Source organism: Musa acuminata, chromosome BXJ3-3 (genome assembly GCF_036884655.1).
Source record: "Musa acuminata AAA Group cultivar baxijiao chromosome BXJ3-3, Cavendish_Baxijiao_AAA, whole genome shotgun sequence".
In the NCBI taxonomy this organism is placed as follows: Eukaryota; Viridiplantae; Streptophyta; class Magnoliopsida; order Zingiberales; family Musaceae; genus Musa; species Musa acuminata.
The window spans coordinates 35,756,511-35,775,817 of record NC_088351.1 but is presented as its reverse complement, the minus strand read 5'-3'; the positions used below and the strand labels follow the sequence as shown (position 1 = coordinate 35,775,817).

General features: G+C 40.2%; 4 protein-coding genes across 4 annotated transcripts; 2 read left to right on the top strand and 2 right to left on the bottom strand.

Moving 5' to 3' along the window:
• Positions 1-661: 661 nt before the first annotated feature.
• Positions 662-5,140, bottom strand: LOC135633673 (arginine-specific demethylase JMJ22-like). The gene is made up of 2 exons (XM_065143428.1): positions 3,778-5,140; positions 662-1,101 (listed from the first exon to the last, which is right to left on the bottom strand). Exons 1-2 carry the CDS (start codon positions 5,094-5,096, stop codon positions 861-863), a joined length of 1,560 nt encoding a protein of 519 aa, XP_064999500.1. The 5' UTR covers positions 5,097-5,140; the 3' UTR covers positions 662-860.
• Positions 5,141-5,271: 131 nt separating this feature from the next.
• LOC135633674 (uncharacterized) lies at positions 5,272-10,883 on the top strand. Its single transcript, XM_065143429.1, has 8 exons — positions 5,272-5,501; positions 6,951-7,163; positions 7,330-7,521; positions 7,601-7,803; positions 7,902-7,980; positions 8,733-8,871; positions 10,441-10,533; positions 10,673-10,883. Exons 1-8 carry the CDS (start codon positions 5,397-5,399, stop codon positions 10,741-10,743), a joined length of 1,095 nt encoding a protein of 364 aa, XP_064999501.1. The 5' UTR covers positions 5,272-5,396; the 3' UTR covers positions 10,744-10,883.
• Positions 10,884-11,099: 216 nt separating this feature from the next.
• On the top strand, positions 11,100-12,215 carry LOC103978813 (uncharacterized). The gene is made up of 4 exons (XM_009394745.3): positions 11,100-11,558; positions 11,643-11,746; positions 11,813-11,931; positions 12,015-12,215. Exons 1-4 carry the CDS (start codon positions 11,231-11,233, stop codon positions 12,100-12,102), a joined length of 639 nt encoding a protein of 212 aa, XP_009393020.2. The 5' UTR covers positions 11,100-11,230; the 3' UTR covers positions 12,103-12,215.
• Positions 12,216-12,228: 13 nt separating this feature from the next.
• Positions 12,229-15,873, bottom strand: LOC103978812 (uncharacterized). The gene is made up of 4 exons (XM_009394744.3): positions 15,496-15,873; positions 12,978-13,136; positions 12,581-12,662; positions 12,229-12,480 (listed from the first exon to the last, which is right to left on the bottom strand). The coding sequence occupies exons 1-4, from the start codon at positions 15,832-15,834 to the stop codon at positions 12,329-12,331; spliced, it is 732 nt and encodes a 243-aa protein (XP_009393019.2). The 5' UTR covers positions 15,835-15,873; the 3' UTR covers positions 12,229-12,328.
• Between the last annotated feature and the right edge of the window lie 3,434 nt (positions 15,874-19,307).

The following is a 19,307-nucleotide window of genomic DNA, read 5'->3' as shown; positions in this document are numbered from 1 at the left end:
GCTGGATAACGTGCTTCGCTTTCAAGCATTTCACGCCACGTCGGCTTTGTAGCTCTCTGGTGGTTGGTGGAGAATGATAGTTGTGTTGCTCCGCTGGTATAGGAGTTCCGAAATAAGGGGCAATGGATAAGAGAGGGGACGTCCTAAAGGTTATCGTACACCGTACTTGAGCTGGCGGGGCCCCTGTCGTCATGGACGCGTGAAATGGGGTATCGAGACGGGTTCATGGTAACGCTTGTGGGTGTTGGGAAGCTTCCTAAGTGGTTTTTTTGGTGAGCTACTGAGTTGGATGGTGGATTATTTTGGATGCTGAGTTGGACGAGCCGAACCGGCGAACTCTTTTCCCACAGATTTGGGCGTGTCGGATGAGGACGACTGCGACATGAGGAGAAGTACCGAATAAATCTCACCCAAAATAGCACCCGTCCGATTCAGCAATCAACGGTTAGGATCGCTTGGGGAACGTTCCGGGGCTGCGTTAGCGAGTCAATCGTCAGGAAATGGTGGCAGGGAGACGACAACAGCTGTCAATTCGTTCGATATCCTGATCTGAAGCTTCTGTGTAGCTTTAAGAGTCGTGTGGATGTTCTCATGTCATGGGACTCCAACATGTATAATAACACACACATCTACCAATCACAATAGCAGAAAAGCAAAAGTGTAAAGTGAAGCACATATATGAAATCTCAAGTACAAAACTGAGTTATATTTAGGAAATAAATGGCATTACAAGGAACACAAAACTCCTCATGGTTGTCAATCAGACGGTTCATACAAAAGGGAAAAAGAAGTGGATAAATGTAGAGAAATGAACTGAGTTCTCTGGAGTTCTCTTCCTGCTAATCTTTAATCTGAATGGGTTAGAAGGAGAACTTGAATCCTCCAACCTTAGTATCAGTAACAGTCTCCCAGAATGATGGTTTTTTCTTCTGAGCCATCTTCTCTTGGGCTTTTGCTGTGACCTCATCGATCATTCCGGGATAGGAAACATCAAGAGCACTTCGAAACTTCTCGTACAGATTCACCCTATCTTTGGTTCCAGAGACGAGCGCACCGGCATTGGGCTTGCCAAGAAAATCCAGAACATTGAACAGATTTCTTCTGCAACGCCAACAAAAATCATAAACGAGCGCCAGTGGAAAATTCAACAATACATACCAGCGAAAGTTTACTTGAGAAAAAGTGTCCGCTGTCTAAACATACAAGTACAAATGCAAAACTTCCATCGTGTTCAAAAATGACATCGGGCAATTTTGAATTTATACTTCACAGGCTAAACATTTACCCGATTCAAAGCAAATTCCACCATAAACACACACTATGCTCTTTTTAAAAGTGTTCGGCTGATGGCACCATAAATATGTGATTTGAGGTTTTGCGACAGAATAAAAACCATGCATATATGGGTAGATCTGGAAAATTTTCCAGAAGACTTCTAGATGATTATCCAAAAGCATTCTGATTCTCAAGTGCTAAATTCTTTTTCAAAGATGAAGATCTTCAGGTAAATTCCCAATAATCTGTGAAAATATTGCAAAATATACAGGCAAAGGCGATTCATTGCTACACACTCTAAAAGCAAGGGCTACCTACCTTAGTTGTGTGTGTTTGTAGGGGGTAACTTAATATAGAATGAATTGTGCAATTAGAAAGACAAGGCAGAATCTAGCATGAAATTGAAAACGACAAAAAAAAAAGGACCGATTGAATAGGATAACATATATGGCCTAACTGGAAACTGGTTAAAGAACTTCTGCGAATATCCCCCATTCAGTGATACACCAGAAAGAAGCTACTGAAACGGCAATCCACCAGAAACAGACATTTGTAATTGATTAAAATGTTGTTATCACATGATTCTTTGGTACTAGAAACTGATGGAGGTATGGGCGCCTTCCAAGTCTATGGGCATCAGAAGAAGAAAATCTGGACCTAGTCTTAGTGGGTAAATGATAAACTTGGGTTCATACAAGATGATACTTTAGTTTTCACATCTCAATCTTATCTAGAAAATTTGAATTTTTGTAATTTGTATAATATTTTGTCAGTTTGGATGTTTTCCTACAATTGAAATAAGTTGCCATGTATTTTGATTTTTTGTAATCTGTATAATATTTTGTCAGGTTGGATGTTTTCCTACAATCGAAACGTCCTATATGTTCGGAATGGGCAGGATTTCAATGGTGAAGATTTAATCAAAATTTTCTTATTAAGACTGTCAAAATTAAGAAACGAAAACTCTGCTGTTCAACAAATAAATGGTTTGGTTGACTAAAAATATTGTCCAAGAATGGTACCACACCCAACTAAGGATCTTGCAGAAATAAGAACATCTCTCATCAAGGAGTAGCCAAAATATAAATGAAAATTCTCCATAATAGGGAGTTTGGAATGATTACAAGAAGCCATTAGTTCAAGAGATAAAATTAATCAGAATCCATATATGCTTTTTCTTTATTAGGTTTGGTTCTTTTTTCCCTATGTCCTTAAATAAGCTATTAAAAGAGGTTGAATAAAGTGAAGGTTTCCATTTCCCAAGCGTTTGTGATTTGGTGTGAAGCCATTTTCACTAGTGGGGGCGAGTTTTAAGGACTTAAGATTGCGTAGTCAAAACATATATCCTTTTCCTAAATCCTCCACCTCTGGATCACATGCTTTGTTTCCCTTTTCTGTATTTATACAATAACCTCATAGAAACCACCACCACCACAATCAGTCAGCTACAATTTTTCCACACTCTAACCTGCCCTGTGTTATCATTTACTAATCTTCTTATACTGATTTTTTTCATATAGCAAAACATTTTAATTTTTTTCCTATAGAGGGAGTTGTTGAATCATATTACATCTTATATCGATTTTTTAATTTGTTCATTGTTTATTGATCTCTGGTTTTTTTTTCTCAGTTTTTTCATCCTTCTGAACACTTTCATTTTATTCATATTTTAATAATCAATTTAAAAAATCTCAATTTCTCATCTTGATCTTTAAACGGTTAAAAGTTTTTTTTATTGAGAAAAAAATAGTGATAATGACACTCTTTTCCATTTACAATAAGCAAAATAAAAAAGCTAGCAAAGAAAATAAGAGATGTATTTTAACAAATTCAAAAGGGACTACCAGAATTATGAACCTCAAAAAAGCGATCAAACCTCAAGAAAACAAAAGAAAATAAATCTCTTATTTTCTTTGTGCCTTTGAATCTCAAAGAACCATATTTGAATCATATTGTTCATTCAAATACGGTTGAGAACCATATTGTTGAGAACATTCCCCTGACCTTAACCAACCTATTTGAATCTCAACTATTGGATATTTGTGCCTTTGAAGTATCAACATCTTATACTTCATCGGAGGCAAATGAAGTGGCTCCAACAAGCAATTGGACTTCGATGGGAAACACGGGCAACAAAATTTAATTTATTTTTCTTCAAGTTACAATATAAGATGGAATTGTCCTGGGACATTTTGCTTATTCTCAATTTGCGGCTAACCTCAAGAAATTAAAGCATAATATGATCATTCAGACTCATTCTCTCCCACTGATTTAAGCAACAAAGGCACTGAAGATAGAGCTGTTGCAGTCACTCACAAAGTCTAGAATTTGGATTTTCCAGATAACAAACAATTTCTTGACACTTTGCCCTTCATAATGTTATGTTCATTTGATCTCAAGTATCAAGAAAAAGTTCAGTTTTTGCTATAACTGTTCAGAAACAGGTCTACAGTACTATAGTTTACAAGCAAATGAACGATTAGAAAGCATAAGGAATCTTACCGGCTCACATAGTTCTGTGTAATGGCAATGGAGTCCTCGAGATTGACCACCAGATGCCACCATCCATTAGGCACAAATACTACCTCCCCGGCTCTGCACACGCACTCGACCGGCCTCTTCTTCCATTTTCTACAAGCCGCATAGAAGTTCATGAACCACTCCATGATGGACACCGGACAGGCAACCTCAGCTCCGTCCGGGCTCGGATGCACTCCGGGGGGTACGACCTCCGGAGGAAACATGACCCACTTCTTGGAACCCTTGATCACCGCGTTCCACGCGGAAGTGGAGTTCGGATCCACATGGAACGACGATCCTGAGCCCGCGGGCCCAATTATTATCCACCGGTAGTCCGGCCGCTCCTTCCCCATTACGGCAAACAGATCCTCCCTGAAGTAATTGGGGACCTCATACTCGGACCCAAGCTCGGAAACCTTCTCAGCGAACATGGGATCGAAGAGGTAAAGCGGTCGCTCCTCCTTCGTGGCGTCCGCATACTGGAAGTACCGCTCCAGGGTCATCTCCACAGGACCCACAGCGAACTTGACGCCGCCGCAAATCCGAACCAGGCGTTCCCGGCTCCACCCCTTCATCGCCGGCCACTCGTCGAGGCATCCTTCCAGCAAGACCGGCTTATTAGGCTCCTCGTAGCGGCTGATGAACTCCTCCACGGAGATCCCGCGCCGCCTCTCGATGTTGTCGATCTCGAGCCACTCAGGCTTCATCTCGATATTGGCACAGAGCCAGCTCTGGAAGAGGTAGTCCGAGTAGAAATTCCTGATCACGAGAGCCGAAGAGGAAGGAGGAGGATGGGAGCTAACGGCAGAGAGGAAGGTGGACCTCCAAGAGCCACGGAACGAGAAGTTGCCGTGCAAGTGGTCAAGGACGAGGGCGCGCCAGAGGGTGTCGTGGGTAGCGAAGACGTAGAGGGAGCGGCTGGCAGCGGAGAGGGCGGCGAGGTCGCGGGCAGGGAGGAGGGCAAGGACGTCGAGGAGGAGGTCGTCAGGCAGGGCGCGAAGAATGCCGAGGCCATGGTCGCGGGCGTTGACGGAGGCGGAGGCGTCGCCGAGGAGGAGGAGGTTGCCGAGAGGTTGGATGGCGTGGAGACGGGACGAGGCGGAGGGCTTCAGCTTAAACCCCAACACCTGCTCTTCCCCCATCCCCTCCTCTTCTTCTTCGGCTACTTGGTGTTCTAATGGTTGAGGTTTGGAGAAGGGGACACCTGTTCTCTTCTTCTTCTTCTTCTTCTTTCTAGCTGCCGACGGTGGTTTCTTTCGGATGAGGTGGGGAGACGTGAGACGATGGAAAGCGCTCGGCATATTGCCTCAAAGAGTTTTGGCCGATGGCTTGTGATGAGGAGAACCTGGGAGCAGAGCGGGTTTATATATCAGTTGGGCTACAAAACCTGGGGCGGGCCATCGGGCCGTCTGTTTTGTATTCGAGGGCTCGACTCGCTTTTTGTTGACTCGAGTAAAACCACCCGAACTGGACCAGATGTGGCTAATCTGATCTGAATTCGTCTAGCTAGGGTTTATCTCAAGGTTTTTGTTACCCCCTCCGACGATCACAGCAATACGAAGCCGCGCGACTCCTCCGGGACTCGGGAGGCAGAGAAAGAGATGGCGCTATGGATGGACGCCGGATCGGACCCGATCTCCGAGAGCGAGAAGGCGGACTTGGAAGCCATCGCCGCTATCAAAGAGGCCGCCGCCGTTGAGCTCAAGGTCAGTATAAAGCCTTTTCTTCTTTATGCATCTCTCTCCAAACCCACCTGTTTTCATGCTCAAATCTTTACCTTCCAGCTACATTGGAAGCGTCGTCGTCTGTGGCGCAGATTTCTTTTTCGTCTCACCTTTTGATTCCTCTGTCAAGCCAATTTTGGCGACAGAACATTTAATTCTTTCTTTCGCGTTTGTTGATGGAAAAACTGCCTTTTTTTTTATTTTCCGCTATTTGTTTCTCTTCTATCTTGTTAAACGAGCGATTTACTTCGCCATTCGCTTCCAAGAGGTTCAGGAACTCGTTCTTTTTGCACATATCTAATGAAAAGCTTGTTCTTTGATCTAGCTACTGTCCAGCGTTGTTCTTTTGTTCGTTTTCTATCTTGCAAACCCAGTTTTCTGTGCTTCCTATTGGTCGAGTTGGTGGACACTGTGCTGTACTAAAACTCTAATAACTGGATTTTCTGTAGAATTTTAATTGTTCGTCTTGTCCAAACTGTCCAATCAAACGACATGTAATCGTAACCTAAGGAACACTTATTTTTCGTCCAAGGAAAAAGGATATAAAAAAATTGAAGTCTAGTTGATACTATTTTCGGTAAGATAACCTCATCATGTTTTAGGTGATGATACGTGATGTTTTCGGGTCGTCTACAATGAAATTTAACGAGGGTCAAGATTGGAGGGGGACATCGGACACAGCTTGCTTTGAAAGGGGAGGAAAAGACTAGAAGTCATTTAGTAAGAATTGGTTTTTTTAAGGAAATTATAATAGGTGAAACCTAAACATAATTTTACAGGTAACACATTGGGTAAAACAATTCATCTGGTTCGTTTTGTGCAGATTTATGAATTTGTTCCTGCCTGCTGAATGTTATGTGCAGATATACAAATGATGTACTGAGTACTTCTGGACATTTCATAGCAAAGATCATCTGTTATATCTGCTACTGCTACTTTGGCTAGTCAAGTTTCTAAATGTTCCGTGCTTGCTTTCCTACTCTTCAACATGTAACTATGTCATTACTTTCAGCTATTCTGGTTGTATATTAGGCCTTTTCAGCTGCACATGTAGTAATTATGGGCTATTATACAGATATTTAAAGTATCAATCACAAGATACAGCTATTTCATATTCATCTTACATGTTACTAGTTTCTTATTGATTTTCTTTCTTGACAGTTCATGCACAAGATAGAACCTTTTAAAAGGCTTGGTTGACAGGAGATCTAAAAAAATAAAGATGTACATACACGGTTCAAACATGTAAAGGCTCAAAATTCTAAAATTGCACCATTTTTTTTCTGACAGATTAAAGGTGCACATATCTCAAGTCCTTTTGATGGGTTGATATAAGTTCTTTTTCCGTTTCTTTCAAAATGCGTTATGGAATTGCTGTGCTCTTGGCTTTCAATTTTCATTATCAACAACTAAAGGAAATGCAATTTTCAGGAACAAGGTAACCAATTCGTCAAGATGGGTAAAAAGCATTATAACGATGCAATTGATTGTTATACAAGAGCGATTAACCAGAAAGCTCTGAGCGACTCAGATCACTCGGTCCTCTTTGCTAATCGTGCCCATGTAAATTTGCTTTTGGGAAATTATAGGCGTGCTTTAAGTGATTCTGAGGAAGCAATTAAATTCTGTTCGACAAATATCAAGGTTGGTTCTTGACTCAAGCTTGCTGATGCTGACGTGCATTTTGATTCTTATTGAGATTGTCATGTTATGTGTGGTTTCTTGCTTTTCTGCTTACTTTATTTTGATTCTCAATCTTCTGGTTCAAGTAGATCAGCTAAAGATTCTAATGGTGTGAATTATGGACTAGGCATATTATCGGGCAGCCAAAGCTGCCTTCTCTTTGAATTTGTTGGCTGAAGCAGCATCACTTTGCCAAAGGGGACTTGAACAAGTTCCCTCTAATGACGAGCTGAAGAAGTTGCTTATGCAGATTGACTTGCGAAGAAAAGATGATGAACATCAAAAGGCTCAAGTATTACAAGCTGTTGCTTCAGCTAAGGTCAGTTATCTGGACAAAAATCATAACTTTCTTCAATACATGCATTTTATTATCCACATAATCTGTTGAATTTGTTCAGGAGCTTTCATCTGCAATGGAGAATAGAGGATTGAAGCTTGGGAAGGGCCTGTACCAGGAACTCACTGGAATTAGAAAACCAGTACTAGATAAAAGTGGGATTCTTCATTGGCCGGTTCTTCTTCTTTATGCAGAGGTCATGTCAAGTGATTTCATTGAGGACTTCTGTGAAACGGACATGTTCTCATCGCATCTTGACATAATATCCTTATCTTGACGTTAATTCACCTGAGTTGTTTGTCATGACAATATTATTATGAAAAAAGCTGCTGATTTTGTAATGTCCTTAGCTTTCGTAACATGTTTTCAGAAGATTCCCAGCCACTACCATGGGATGAGTATCATGCTTATACAAGGGAAGCTGTTGAATTGTATTATCAGGTTTGAACTAGAATTTTTGTGTTTTTGAGAATTTTGATTCTGTAGTTTCTTGTTTGTGAACTATATGGCATACGGTTATCACATTTCAATTGACATATATCCAATTGTTGAATGTTTTCTTGATGGCCAAATCATTGCTTTGTTCTTTGCATTTTTGCAAAGTAATGCAGGCCTGTATTTGAAGTTCAAGAAAACTAGAGGTAACAGTTTAGTTGAATAGGAATAGCATATGAGAGTTCATCCCTAGTTTATTGATCTGACATGCCCGGCTAACACCGGTATCTTCACTTCCAACATATTTAACAAGCTAGTTTAGTTTCACATTTTGTACAAGCTGATGCATTATAAGAGTCTTTTTCACCTGGAACTCTATGGTTAAGGCATTAAGCATTATGTTGTGAAGCCTGGAATAGTCCAGGTATGAAGAAAATTTTAATTGAAATTTCTATCCACAGATGGCTTGATGAATATTTCAGTATCCAATCCAAACAGTAGTAGTCTCATCTTATAAAATAGATGTTAAGCAAAATTCTGAGATACTCTCTGAAGAAGAGTAAATCCATCTAAAAAGGGCATGCTAGTTATGTTGCCATTTAGGTCTTATTTTAGCTATAAATTATTTGTGCTCTTGAAATTTATTTTTGCAAGTCCTAGTCAGTTATTAACTTTTTTCTAGAAGATTTTTTGATGAGCATTAATTCACTAAAATTTTTCTCCTCCCCATGAATTACTCGTTTTCATTGATTTGTCAGGCTGGCACCGGGATTCTCTTATCGAATAAGGAAGTCCTTAAGTATCTGCTAGATGGCACAGTGAAGTCTGTTCCAGAAGGCTTCTTTGATGAAGAGAAGGATTCAGGAAAAGATCTGGATAGTTCAGTCTCTCATTTAAGTATGCTATCTCGCTTCTATGCATATCTGTAATTTTGTCTATTTCTCTGCACTAGAAGTATCTTGACATATGAAAAGAACCTAGGGAAAACAATGAACTTGTTTATCACATGTGCTTGCTGGTCTTTTCAAGATTAGATTTCTTTTCTTATCCAACATCAGTTAAAATGAGCTGTTTTTTGTTCATATAGAAAAAGCAAAATCTCTTTTGCAAATTATGTAGAATGATATTGAAGAGAATTGTCATAACTACTAATGGAACTTTCTGAATATGTCTTATGTTTTCAGTCAATATGATAATAGGTGATTTACATGAATCTAAATTGTATTTCATTTTGGTGAAATGATTTTGCATACAAATTTACTCACGTACATATTTCACAGTTCATGTCAGAGACCTCCCATATTTGTTCCTAATATGGAAATAAACTGTTTTCTTATTTTTGCTATGTTTACCACGGAAATGTTGGTTCCTTAGAGTTTGCCTAGACATGATCTCTTTGTGAATAATTATCATTCATTGTATGTTATACGAAAACAAAGAAGCTCTCTGATTTAATTTGGTATGTGATACAAAAAATTTTGTGAACATGACTTATAAGGAACATTATTGTATTTTCCAAAAAGTTTTTTTTTAATAAATACAGTGTAGCAGCCATTGGAATGTTTCACTAAGCTGGAGCCATAAAATAAAGCCGAGTTGAGGGGAGTGTGGGATAGATGATTTACTGTTTGGTCATGTTTCGTCATGTGTCATCACATTCTGATGATCCCCACTGTGTAAGGTTTCCAAATAGGTAAGGACAAAGGAAATGGATAGATCAGAAGGCTTTAGACCTCTTTGTTTCTTGTATATTGTCTCTATTCTCTTTGTTGTACTGTTCTTTTCCTTTGGCTCTGTTTGATTCACACCTCTTGTCTCCTACTGGAAGAAGGATAGCTCATCGCAACTCCACTGAGCTTCAAGTTAACATATTTTTCATATTTGAGCTTCAAGTGAACATATGTTTCACCTGTTATAAGCTTATTAAATTGAATATGACCAGTTATAGCAGTAGGCTATAGAAGTTATGGAAGTATGGATATCACTAATCTCGTAACATCTGACTGAAATGTAAGCATCCGACCGAAGCCATTTTTCAGTAATGTTTTGGTAGCAACAAGAGCTTCCTAGTCCACTGTAAAGAAACTAAGAAAGACATGTTTCAAGTTGTTGCCTGTATAGATTCATCTTATAATGTTTTTTCCCTTTTTTTTCTATGGAAAAGTTAGTGTGATATAGCATAAATTTATGAAGAGCAAATTCAGCTAGTGGAAAATTCTGTGATCTAAGGGTGTTGTAAAAACGATGACAAATTAGAATAGATGATGATGGAAATCTATGACAGGACATTGGTGATTGCAAAATAAGCACAAACCCGAGAGAAAAATTAGACATATGTGTCTATTTTACTTGATTGTTATTTAAGAACAAATTTGGCCTATTCTGTTTCCAGAAGAATTTTATCTCAGTATATTTGTATTTTTTTCCAATTGTGGTATATTTATGCTTCTGATTTAATATATGTAGGTACCAATTATGGTAAATGGATTCATATAAATGAGAAGAAGACGCTTCTCGACATTTTGCGGCGTTCTGATTATATCATCCCGGCTATCCCAGGTATGTTTCTTTTTTTTTTTCTTTTTTTTTTTTGCTGTCTATTAGAGGCTCTGTTTTTTTCATTTCTATTCTCACCATTTATGCTCAGAGTTTTTTCTTATGGACATACTTCTTAAAATGTGTTGTTTGCCTTGTCCAGTCTTCTTTGTGGTTTCGAAGAAATCTGAGTTCTACAAGTTGTTCAGAGCTGGAAAATGGTCGCCACCTTGAAATTTTGCCGCTAGCTTCTTTTGCAACACAACCTTCACAATGTTCTAAAAATTGTAAGATACTTGTCTGAAGCTTAGTTAGTGATGCCCTCAACATAACTTGAGATACTGTACCAAAACATATTTATAAGCTTTAACAATTCTCTTGGTTGGTTAATTTCATAAATAGGATGTAAATGTAACGCCAAGTGATTAATTTCGTGATGTAAACAAATGGTCAGCATAATATATTGTGGATGATAGTAACAGACGCAAAGCTACGGGTAAGCATACATTTCTGTAGATTGTGTTGTAAACGGTTCGAATCTTAAAGCTTGGCGGTAGTGGATCTCAAAGCATGTTGGCGACCGGCGACACCGGAAGCCTCTGGAATCGCTTTCTGCATGGGCGCCGCGTAATTACGTTTCGTCCCGCCACGTCGCCGGGAGAGCCGACGAGTGCCGCCATTGATCTCAATCCGATGCTAGGTTCCAAAACGTCACTTACAAATGCTGTCAGCACGGAGAGAAGCGCCCGACACGTCTCACTGGAGGCGCTACAAAGGGGGTAGATACAAAAGGTTCAGAGAGCCGAGGAAGGGAGGCAGGATGGAGGAGACCAAGGAACCGGTGGCGACAGAGGGCCGCGAGAAGATGACGGTGTTGGTGGCTGTGGACGAGAGCGAAGGGAGCCTTTACGCGTTGTCTTGGGCGCTCGACAATCTCTTCGCCGCCGCCGTCGGAGGCGCGCCCAACAAACCGCAGCCGCTCGGCAGACTCGTCCTCGTCCACGCGCAGCAGCCTCTACAGCAGTTCATCATGCATCCGATCGGACCAGGTCAAACTGCATATATCGCTACGTTTCCCTAACTGGCATTACTTGGAGAGACCCAAATTAGAGTTTCGCTTTGGTTTGTCGCAGCCGTTTATGCGACGTCGTCGGTGATAGACTCCGTGAAGAAAGCTCAAGAGCAGAACTCACGCGATGTAATCGAGCGAGCGAAGGGAATTTGCAGACGAAGGCTGGTAAGACATTCGTTGATTATTCGATGAAGGAAGTGACCGGCATCCACGGTGTTCTGCGCGCATCAGGTTGAAGCTGAAGCAGTCGTCGTCATCGGGGATCCGAAGGAGACGATATGCCAGGCTGCGGAACAGATGCAGACCGACCTCCTCGTGGTAGGAAGCCGCGGCCTGAGTAAGATAAGGCGGTGAGTCGCTCAAGAGAGAACGTGTTCGATCAAATGCCCCTTAGAAATGAATCTGGTGGTTCAGAGTCCGATGTTGCACGCAGGGCAATCCTGGGGAGCGTCAGCGACTACTGTGCTCATCATGCCAACTGCCCTGTGCTCATCGTGAAGCCGCCCAAGGGGAGTCACTGATCGTTCTGCTGAGACGTCGAAAGATGTGTGCTAATGCTGCAAACCTTTTCCTGGTGTCTGTGTGTTGAAAGCTTTTAAATCCATGGATCAATGAAAACTGCATCATCACAGTAGCACTCAAATCCAGAAAGTAATTCCATCGGATTAGCAACAAAACATTCATCATCAGTCAGAAGTTGAATTCTGAGGACACATATGCATCACAAACAAAATGCAAGAAATGCTCTTAAACCTCTCTCTCCCAGCCACCCAATCTCCCTGCAGGATCATAGTTTGTGAAGAGCCGGAACTCGTTCCCGAGCTTGTTGGTGTGCTGAGGTCTGAAGCCGCAGGGATGGACGTTCAATAGCTCTGCAGCTCTCTCCTTTTGCACCTCTCCTGCTCAAAAGAACGCATGCAATCGTCTTCGATTTAATGAAACAAGTCATGGTGTTGAAATAACAAAAATAATTCGTGTAACAGATGGCACAAAAATTACCAGTGAGCAACAGCAAATATGAATCTTGTGGGTGCGCCAAAAGAGAAATCGTATGGGCTACTTTCTCCAAGCATTCCTTGCTCTGCATGCAAAAGTTAAAAGGAAGGATACTCGACAAACTATTGCAGCTTAAACTCTATAAAGACACAGATCATTGCAAAGATAAAATGGTGATAATGGCTTTTAAAAGCTTGTGCTTAAAGACAGGTTTTTTTTGTCAATATATATGATTATGAACATAATGCCAAAGAAGAAGATGATAATGTGGATCATCAAGAACATGGGCAACAAAAATTTAGAAACGGTGAAATCAATGATGAAGCGTAATTTTTCTCAGGCTTCATATGTCCTGGACTATGAAGCTTCACTCGAAGCACTAACTCGGTGTTCGACTTACCAGATAAGGGGGATCTGCGATGATAACTTGGTAGTTGTGTTTAAGTGATGGCAGCAATTCCTCCGGTTGATTGTAGTCATAGTAAATAAAATCATCACCATACTGTTCAAAGCGTTTATCGTACTCAAGTAATTTTACTGGAACGCTAGGATCAAGCTTCTGAGGAAAACAAGCAAAATATGTATCAACGTTGAACTATTAAGCATTTTATCATGAAAATGAAAAGAAAGATAAAGGAAGATCTAAAAAAAATATTAATAAAAATTATAAATAAAGATTTAAGTATTTAAGTGATGGCAACAATTCCTCCGGTTGATTATAGTCGTAGCAAATAAAATCATCACCATACTGTTCAAAGCGTTTATCGTAGCAAATAAAATCATCACCATACTGTTCAAAGCGTTTATCGTGCTCAAGTAATTTTACTAGAACGCTAGGATCAAGCTTCCGTGGAAACAAGCAAAATATGTATCAATGTTGAACTATTAAGCATTTTATCATGAAAATGAAAAGAAAGATAAAGGAAGATCTAAAAAAATATTAATAAAAACTATAAATAAAGATTTAAGTATTCTGAACTTAACTACGCATATAACTTTTTACATATCTCAATAGTGGTAAAAGATTCATGTAGTCAATCCCAAATAATTATGATTTACGATTTTATTGTTATTGTTGTTGTTGTTGTTGTTGCATCATGAGAATAAAAGGAGAAACGTCAATATTTTTTTTTATGGATCATGGTATGCTTCCAACTAAAGAATTTATTTTGCTAAAATAGATATCAAAATCCTACACACAAATTCAGTGAAATAAGGACTTGACTGTTTCAGAAACAGAGTTAATGAACTTAGCAAGAGTGAGTAAACTGTTTCAGGCATGTTGACATCTAAAGGCAACAACGCAGGATTCTAACATACTCTGTAAAAACATGATAGAATTGATTTTGCAGCTCATGATTATCTTCCTGTATTAAAAAGCAATTCCTCTGATCCGACTTTACGAGAAGGATATAAGAGAGAACTTTTGGAAAAGGTTGCCAGGCCGAAAAACTCCTGCTAAAACTCATAGCATGAACGCAGTTACGCCCTTCTACAGACATATAGCTACAGCAATATAAAAGCGCAAAGTATCCTTCCATCTGGAAGTTATTTTTCTAAGAGAAGTTTTCCTGAAAGAACAGTGAGACATGGAACTTGCGGAAAACAATATTTTCCATGGGCTTCTAGGTTTCTACCACATTCTTTAGGAGTAAACATCATGCAACGAGCTTTTACCCAATAACGCCAATAACATCGTTGTTTAGTCCTTTTACTATAACTGGTACTCAATCTACCATGACCAAGTTATGCTCATTGAGATCTCTTTACGCGTAACTGCCTCAAGTTTCAGTCCATTGTGCCTCTAGCTAAGCAAGGGAAAAACAACTTACATACACTAGAATTAAGCATGGGGGGGAAGCAAAGGGAGAAAAAATTAGTCCGAACAATAGCTATCATGTATGTCAATCCAACAGGTTGCTAAAATCACACAGGTTTCCCTTGTACACCAACTAAAAGTTCTGCTGTTATCAACCTTGAGGTAATTTGCAACCTGTAAACGTTGCTGGTATCAAGTTCGGTAGCCATTCTCAATTGTGTTCTTCTTCCTACAAGCCATTCTCAATTGTGTTCTTCTTCCTACAACCCATGTCTTACGACTAATTAATTAATCCTTTACTACCAAAAACCTAACCATGTAATATGATCAATTACAGAGGTGTTCTGGAAGCAAGAATCTCCAGTTAAGTTGTCAACTACAAGCCTACATTTTTCCTCCAGGATAGTGGTTGCCAAGCACCACGGTCCAATCCCGACCATCACAGAGAAGCCTTTTATGGCAACCAACCAGTAAAACATCTACGATGTATATAGTCAAATTGTTCAGATCCTATAAGCAAGCATTTGATCCAATCTGAATCATCCCATTACATTCTCTCATGTACCATCCAATCTATTTCATACTAGCAGAATGACCTTTGCATCACATGCCTTACCTTATTCCTTAGGTTACAATGAAGCACGTCACATACAACCACCTCAACAATCCTTGATTTAGGTTTTATGCTTTCCCTACATAAGATGCTACCATATGTTCCTTAATGGTCACATACAACCACCTCAACAATCCTTGCTTTCTAATGCCACAAGACGCTAACTTGAACCTTTTGCTTTGTTGCAGATAGCAGATAAAGCTTCCTTTTTCATCCCACAGAGAGCAGAGACTCAATTGGGATGCTAATTAAGATCCCACAAGGTGCTCTCTCGACCTTCGAATCGAACTGAGGTTTTGTCAGATAGTAAAAACCCTAACATAATTAACTGCCTATCCTTCTACATGAATCTAAAGACACTGCCCATCCTACAAAGTCCCACAGTAGTACGAATCTACTCCTCGCCGTAAAGAACCAATATCCAGCAAAAGAAAAAAATCAAATTTTGAGCATATATTTCACCGGCATCAGAAAAGGGCATCGGACCTTTAGATACGCGTAGAGTGTTGGACAAGCGATGCAGGCGATGGGAGAAGAGGTTGATCGATAAAGTGTCCTGATCTCCTCCGCGACCGTCTCTGCCGTCTCCCGGTCGTACCAAAACTGGCTCAATCTCCAGTCCTCCGCCACCAACCGCACCTCGTCCTGGTCGTCGTCTCCGCCATCTACTCGTCCTCCGCCCGCGCCGCCCAGGGAGGACTGCTCGCTGAGGAACTCCCTGAGAGCTTCCAGAGCTTGGGAGCTCAGCAAGGGAGGATCGTCGTCTTCCTCGATGCCGTCGTCCGCGGCGGCGGGGTTCGGCCTCTCCTCCAACTCCGTGGACATTTTGGGAATAATATTTTGCGCGATGATGAAATGATCGAGCGGTATATACGTTGAACGCTAACAGGGCCATTATGGGAAATTTATGCCGAGAAATCGCATACATTTACCTTTAAATATTACTTTTGGGTCTTTTTTTGCGGATGACAGTCTCATATTAGCCCCAAAATAATTCTTTCGAATATATCCATTAATTGAAGTATTTACTATGTACAAGTTGTTAGGGGTTAGGAAGTGATCCAAGGCTCAACAAGTTAGTATTGTTGGATAAGATATTACAATATTTGAAAGGATAAATACCAAATTAATTGACTTTTATCTTAAATATGTTAAGTATCCTTGTCTATTTTTTATTTTTATTTAAAACATATATAATGTTTATAAATAAATTTTTAACTCACATACCTCGAGCATGTTTAGTCGTATACCTTCATCGTGATGGAGTTTGACGTTTTTCGAATCCTTCATCTATCAGTGTCTCTTCGAAAGTATCCCAAATAGATATTTGTCTCCATCATGAGATAAGAGAGATCGTCTCCCTCTCTATAAATCCTCCCTTATCATGTTGGGGTGAGACATATTCTTCCATTCGAATCTCTGAGGCATTTTTAGAAGCCTTCTACTTCGCCTCCGGGGCCTCTTTAGAAGTCTCCTCTACTTCGCCCTGGTTCCCTGCAGGGTGAGTTAGTCCTTGAGTTTCTCGTAGTCCCGGCATCGGTTCTGCAACAAATCAGTTTTCCACCATCCTACTCTTCCACCTCCCTAGGTTGAGATGTTTTTTTATTTCTTGCATAAGCTCTTCTCGATCTCTTAGTCGCCAGACGATCGAGGATCACGCTTTATCTTTGGACAATCTAATGGTAGAGGAGGTCCCAACCTCCCCTTTATCGGGAAAAAAGACAGTTCTTGTGAACCCGAAGGTACTTCGGGAAAGTCTATGAAAATCTCATATGATTATGATTTGATGATGAGTGTGCCACTCTTGGATCACTTGCTAACTAGGTATTCCATCTCAGCCAAGTTTGATTTGCTAGTCCGCAACTTGGTCAGCATACATTCGATCCCACACTCGGGTTCTTTTGCTAATCTTATGACGCCCTCAAGGTGTGATTTCATATTCTCTTTCACCCAGTAATAGTGTCTTACCTACAATGGTGGAATATACCACCCTCTTAGATGATGCTAGCGCTACTTAATAGTGTTTATCGAATAATGCTAGTGTGTCGGTATTACTCCGACAACGTTGACGCCCTTAAAGGGTGCTTGAAATTGTAGATATTCTTGGGAAAAAAGTATGAGAAAGGTAAAGGTCGATGTTTAACTTATGCAAGGTCAAGTCCTTGCCTTTCGCGACTTTACAAATAGTCGACTTGCCACACCCGACCCCGGGTGCACCATTGTAATCGAGATAGAAGGGTTTAAGCAGGGGGGGAAAATGTGGGGTGATGGTACAACTTTGAAGTAGTATTATCGTGGGTCATTAGGTTCGAGGATGGCAAAGCATATCTATCGTTCCCCCTCTGAGGTTTTGATCAACACATGCTACTGCAATGAAATACTGAGAAGTTAGATTATAACTAGCCTCTTGAGGTTCACATTGCTCATCCACTTGTCTTAGATTTGCATCACCATCACTATTTAATGGCCCTTATTGACCGTGTATGAGATGCTAGCTCGGTCATTATCCAACAGTCCCTTATAACTGATGATCTTTAAGAAGAAAATAATGATTTAAGAAGGAGAGAGGAGCCCCTTCAGTTGTTGCCGAGGCAAAGGCTCAAGGGGCGAGCTGACGTACCAAGTAAAGGAGGTCGAGCAATACCTTGTAGGCTTTAATGAGAAATTGAAGGGGGTTCAAAGCAATAACTGAGAGATAGATGACAAGTTGCTTGACTCACTCGAGAGATGAAGTTGATAAAGAAGCACAACTCAGAGCTCATCGAGCAGGTCGAGGTGGCTAATGAGCAAGTCATGGTGGCTAATAAGTGGCTCACGAGTACCATAGAACAAGATTGGGGTCTAAAGGAAGCACTAGAGTCTGAGCAACAAATGATACAGAAGTATCAGGAGAAGGTGATCGCCGATTACAAGATGCCCATTGGGTTTAGGATGGGTTTAGAGAGGTCGAGGATTGTCTCGTACCAATTTAAGTGTCAAATTACCTTAGCCCAATTCAAGGCAAGGTACACAAGGTTGGACCTTAAGAAGGATCCGTGCACATATTATCTCGATGATCAGAACATTTAGATGATGCCCAAGGTATCTTTTGATGATACCCCATTGGCTCAAGACTGACAAAAGGGTCCAAAGAGGTTCATACCGCACTAGGTAAAGGGTCAGCCAAATCGATCGGGCTCAAAGAGTCTATCGATTGATGTTATATTTGAGTAAACATCTGGCACTTATGGAATATTTAAGCATATGCTATTGCATTATTGTGTAATGTCAGCTAATAGAAGCTAATAGAAGCCCTGCTAAAGCATTTTGAAGGCAAGGGTTCATCCACCAATGTGCTCCTTATAAATACCTATATGCACATCAATAAGCACCCTATTAGTCTCTTGGGGTGTCAATCATATAAGAAATGGTTAGCTTTGAATGGTTGGCTAAAGGATATGCAGTATAAGTGATTGTTGATTATATAATACCATGCTTGACTCTTCAGACCGCTGTAGGGTTTGTCGGGAGCATTTTATATTTTTTTGTAGTATAGAATCTTTTCCATCCAGCTCAGCTCCACCCTGACCGTGATTATATCGTGCTTCTCAATTATTCAGGTCAGCGATGTCTCAACTAACAACTAGTTAACCTAGCAAGCGCATCAACCTAGGTGCTCTTTTTACAGAAGACCTATAAAACATTGAGTCGAATCATTGAACATTGTAAGTCTTGGACTTAGAGCTCTCGGGCTTGTCAGAGCTCTAAGAGAAGTGTTTTATAATGGATCTTTATCCATCCAACTACCCAAACATCTTGGATTAGTGGATCTTTACCCAATAATATCTTATTTGCTCTTATTGGATATTATTCATAAGATCCAATAATTTATGAGTTTATTGGATATCTAATAATCATATTCAAACCTCTAATCGTCGCAACATCTACTGATCCTCTAGGCCCAATATTGAGTTGGTCATGAATCATATCTATTAGAACTCCTTCTAACTCAGTAAATTATTATCTTCATAATAATGCACTCGATTCATCAACTACAGATGTACTAGACCACTACGCTACAGTCCCCATACGATACAAGAGAATCAAATCCATTGGACCTATTTGTCCTTATTTAGTATCTATAGTCTCTCATCAATTCAATATCCTAAAGATCGTATACCGAGCATAGTGTTGTTAAGCCCATATGGAATCTGCTCGATTCTTACTCTAATCAGATTATCCCGAATAACTCTTTTTTTCTCAATCCTAATGATCATAATCAGAGATTCGCTTGAGAAGAACATATGAGATATTCATTT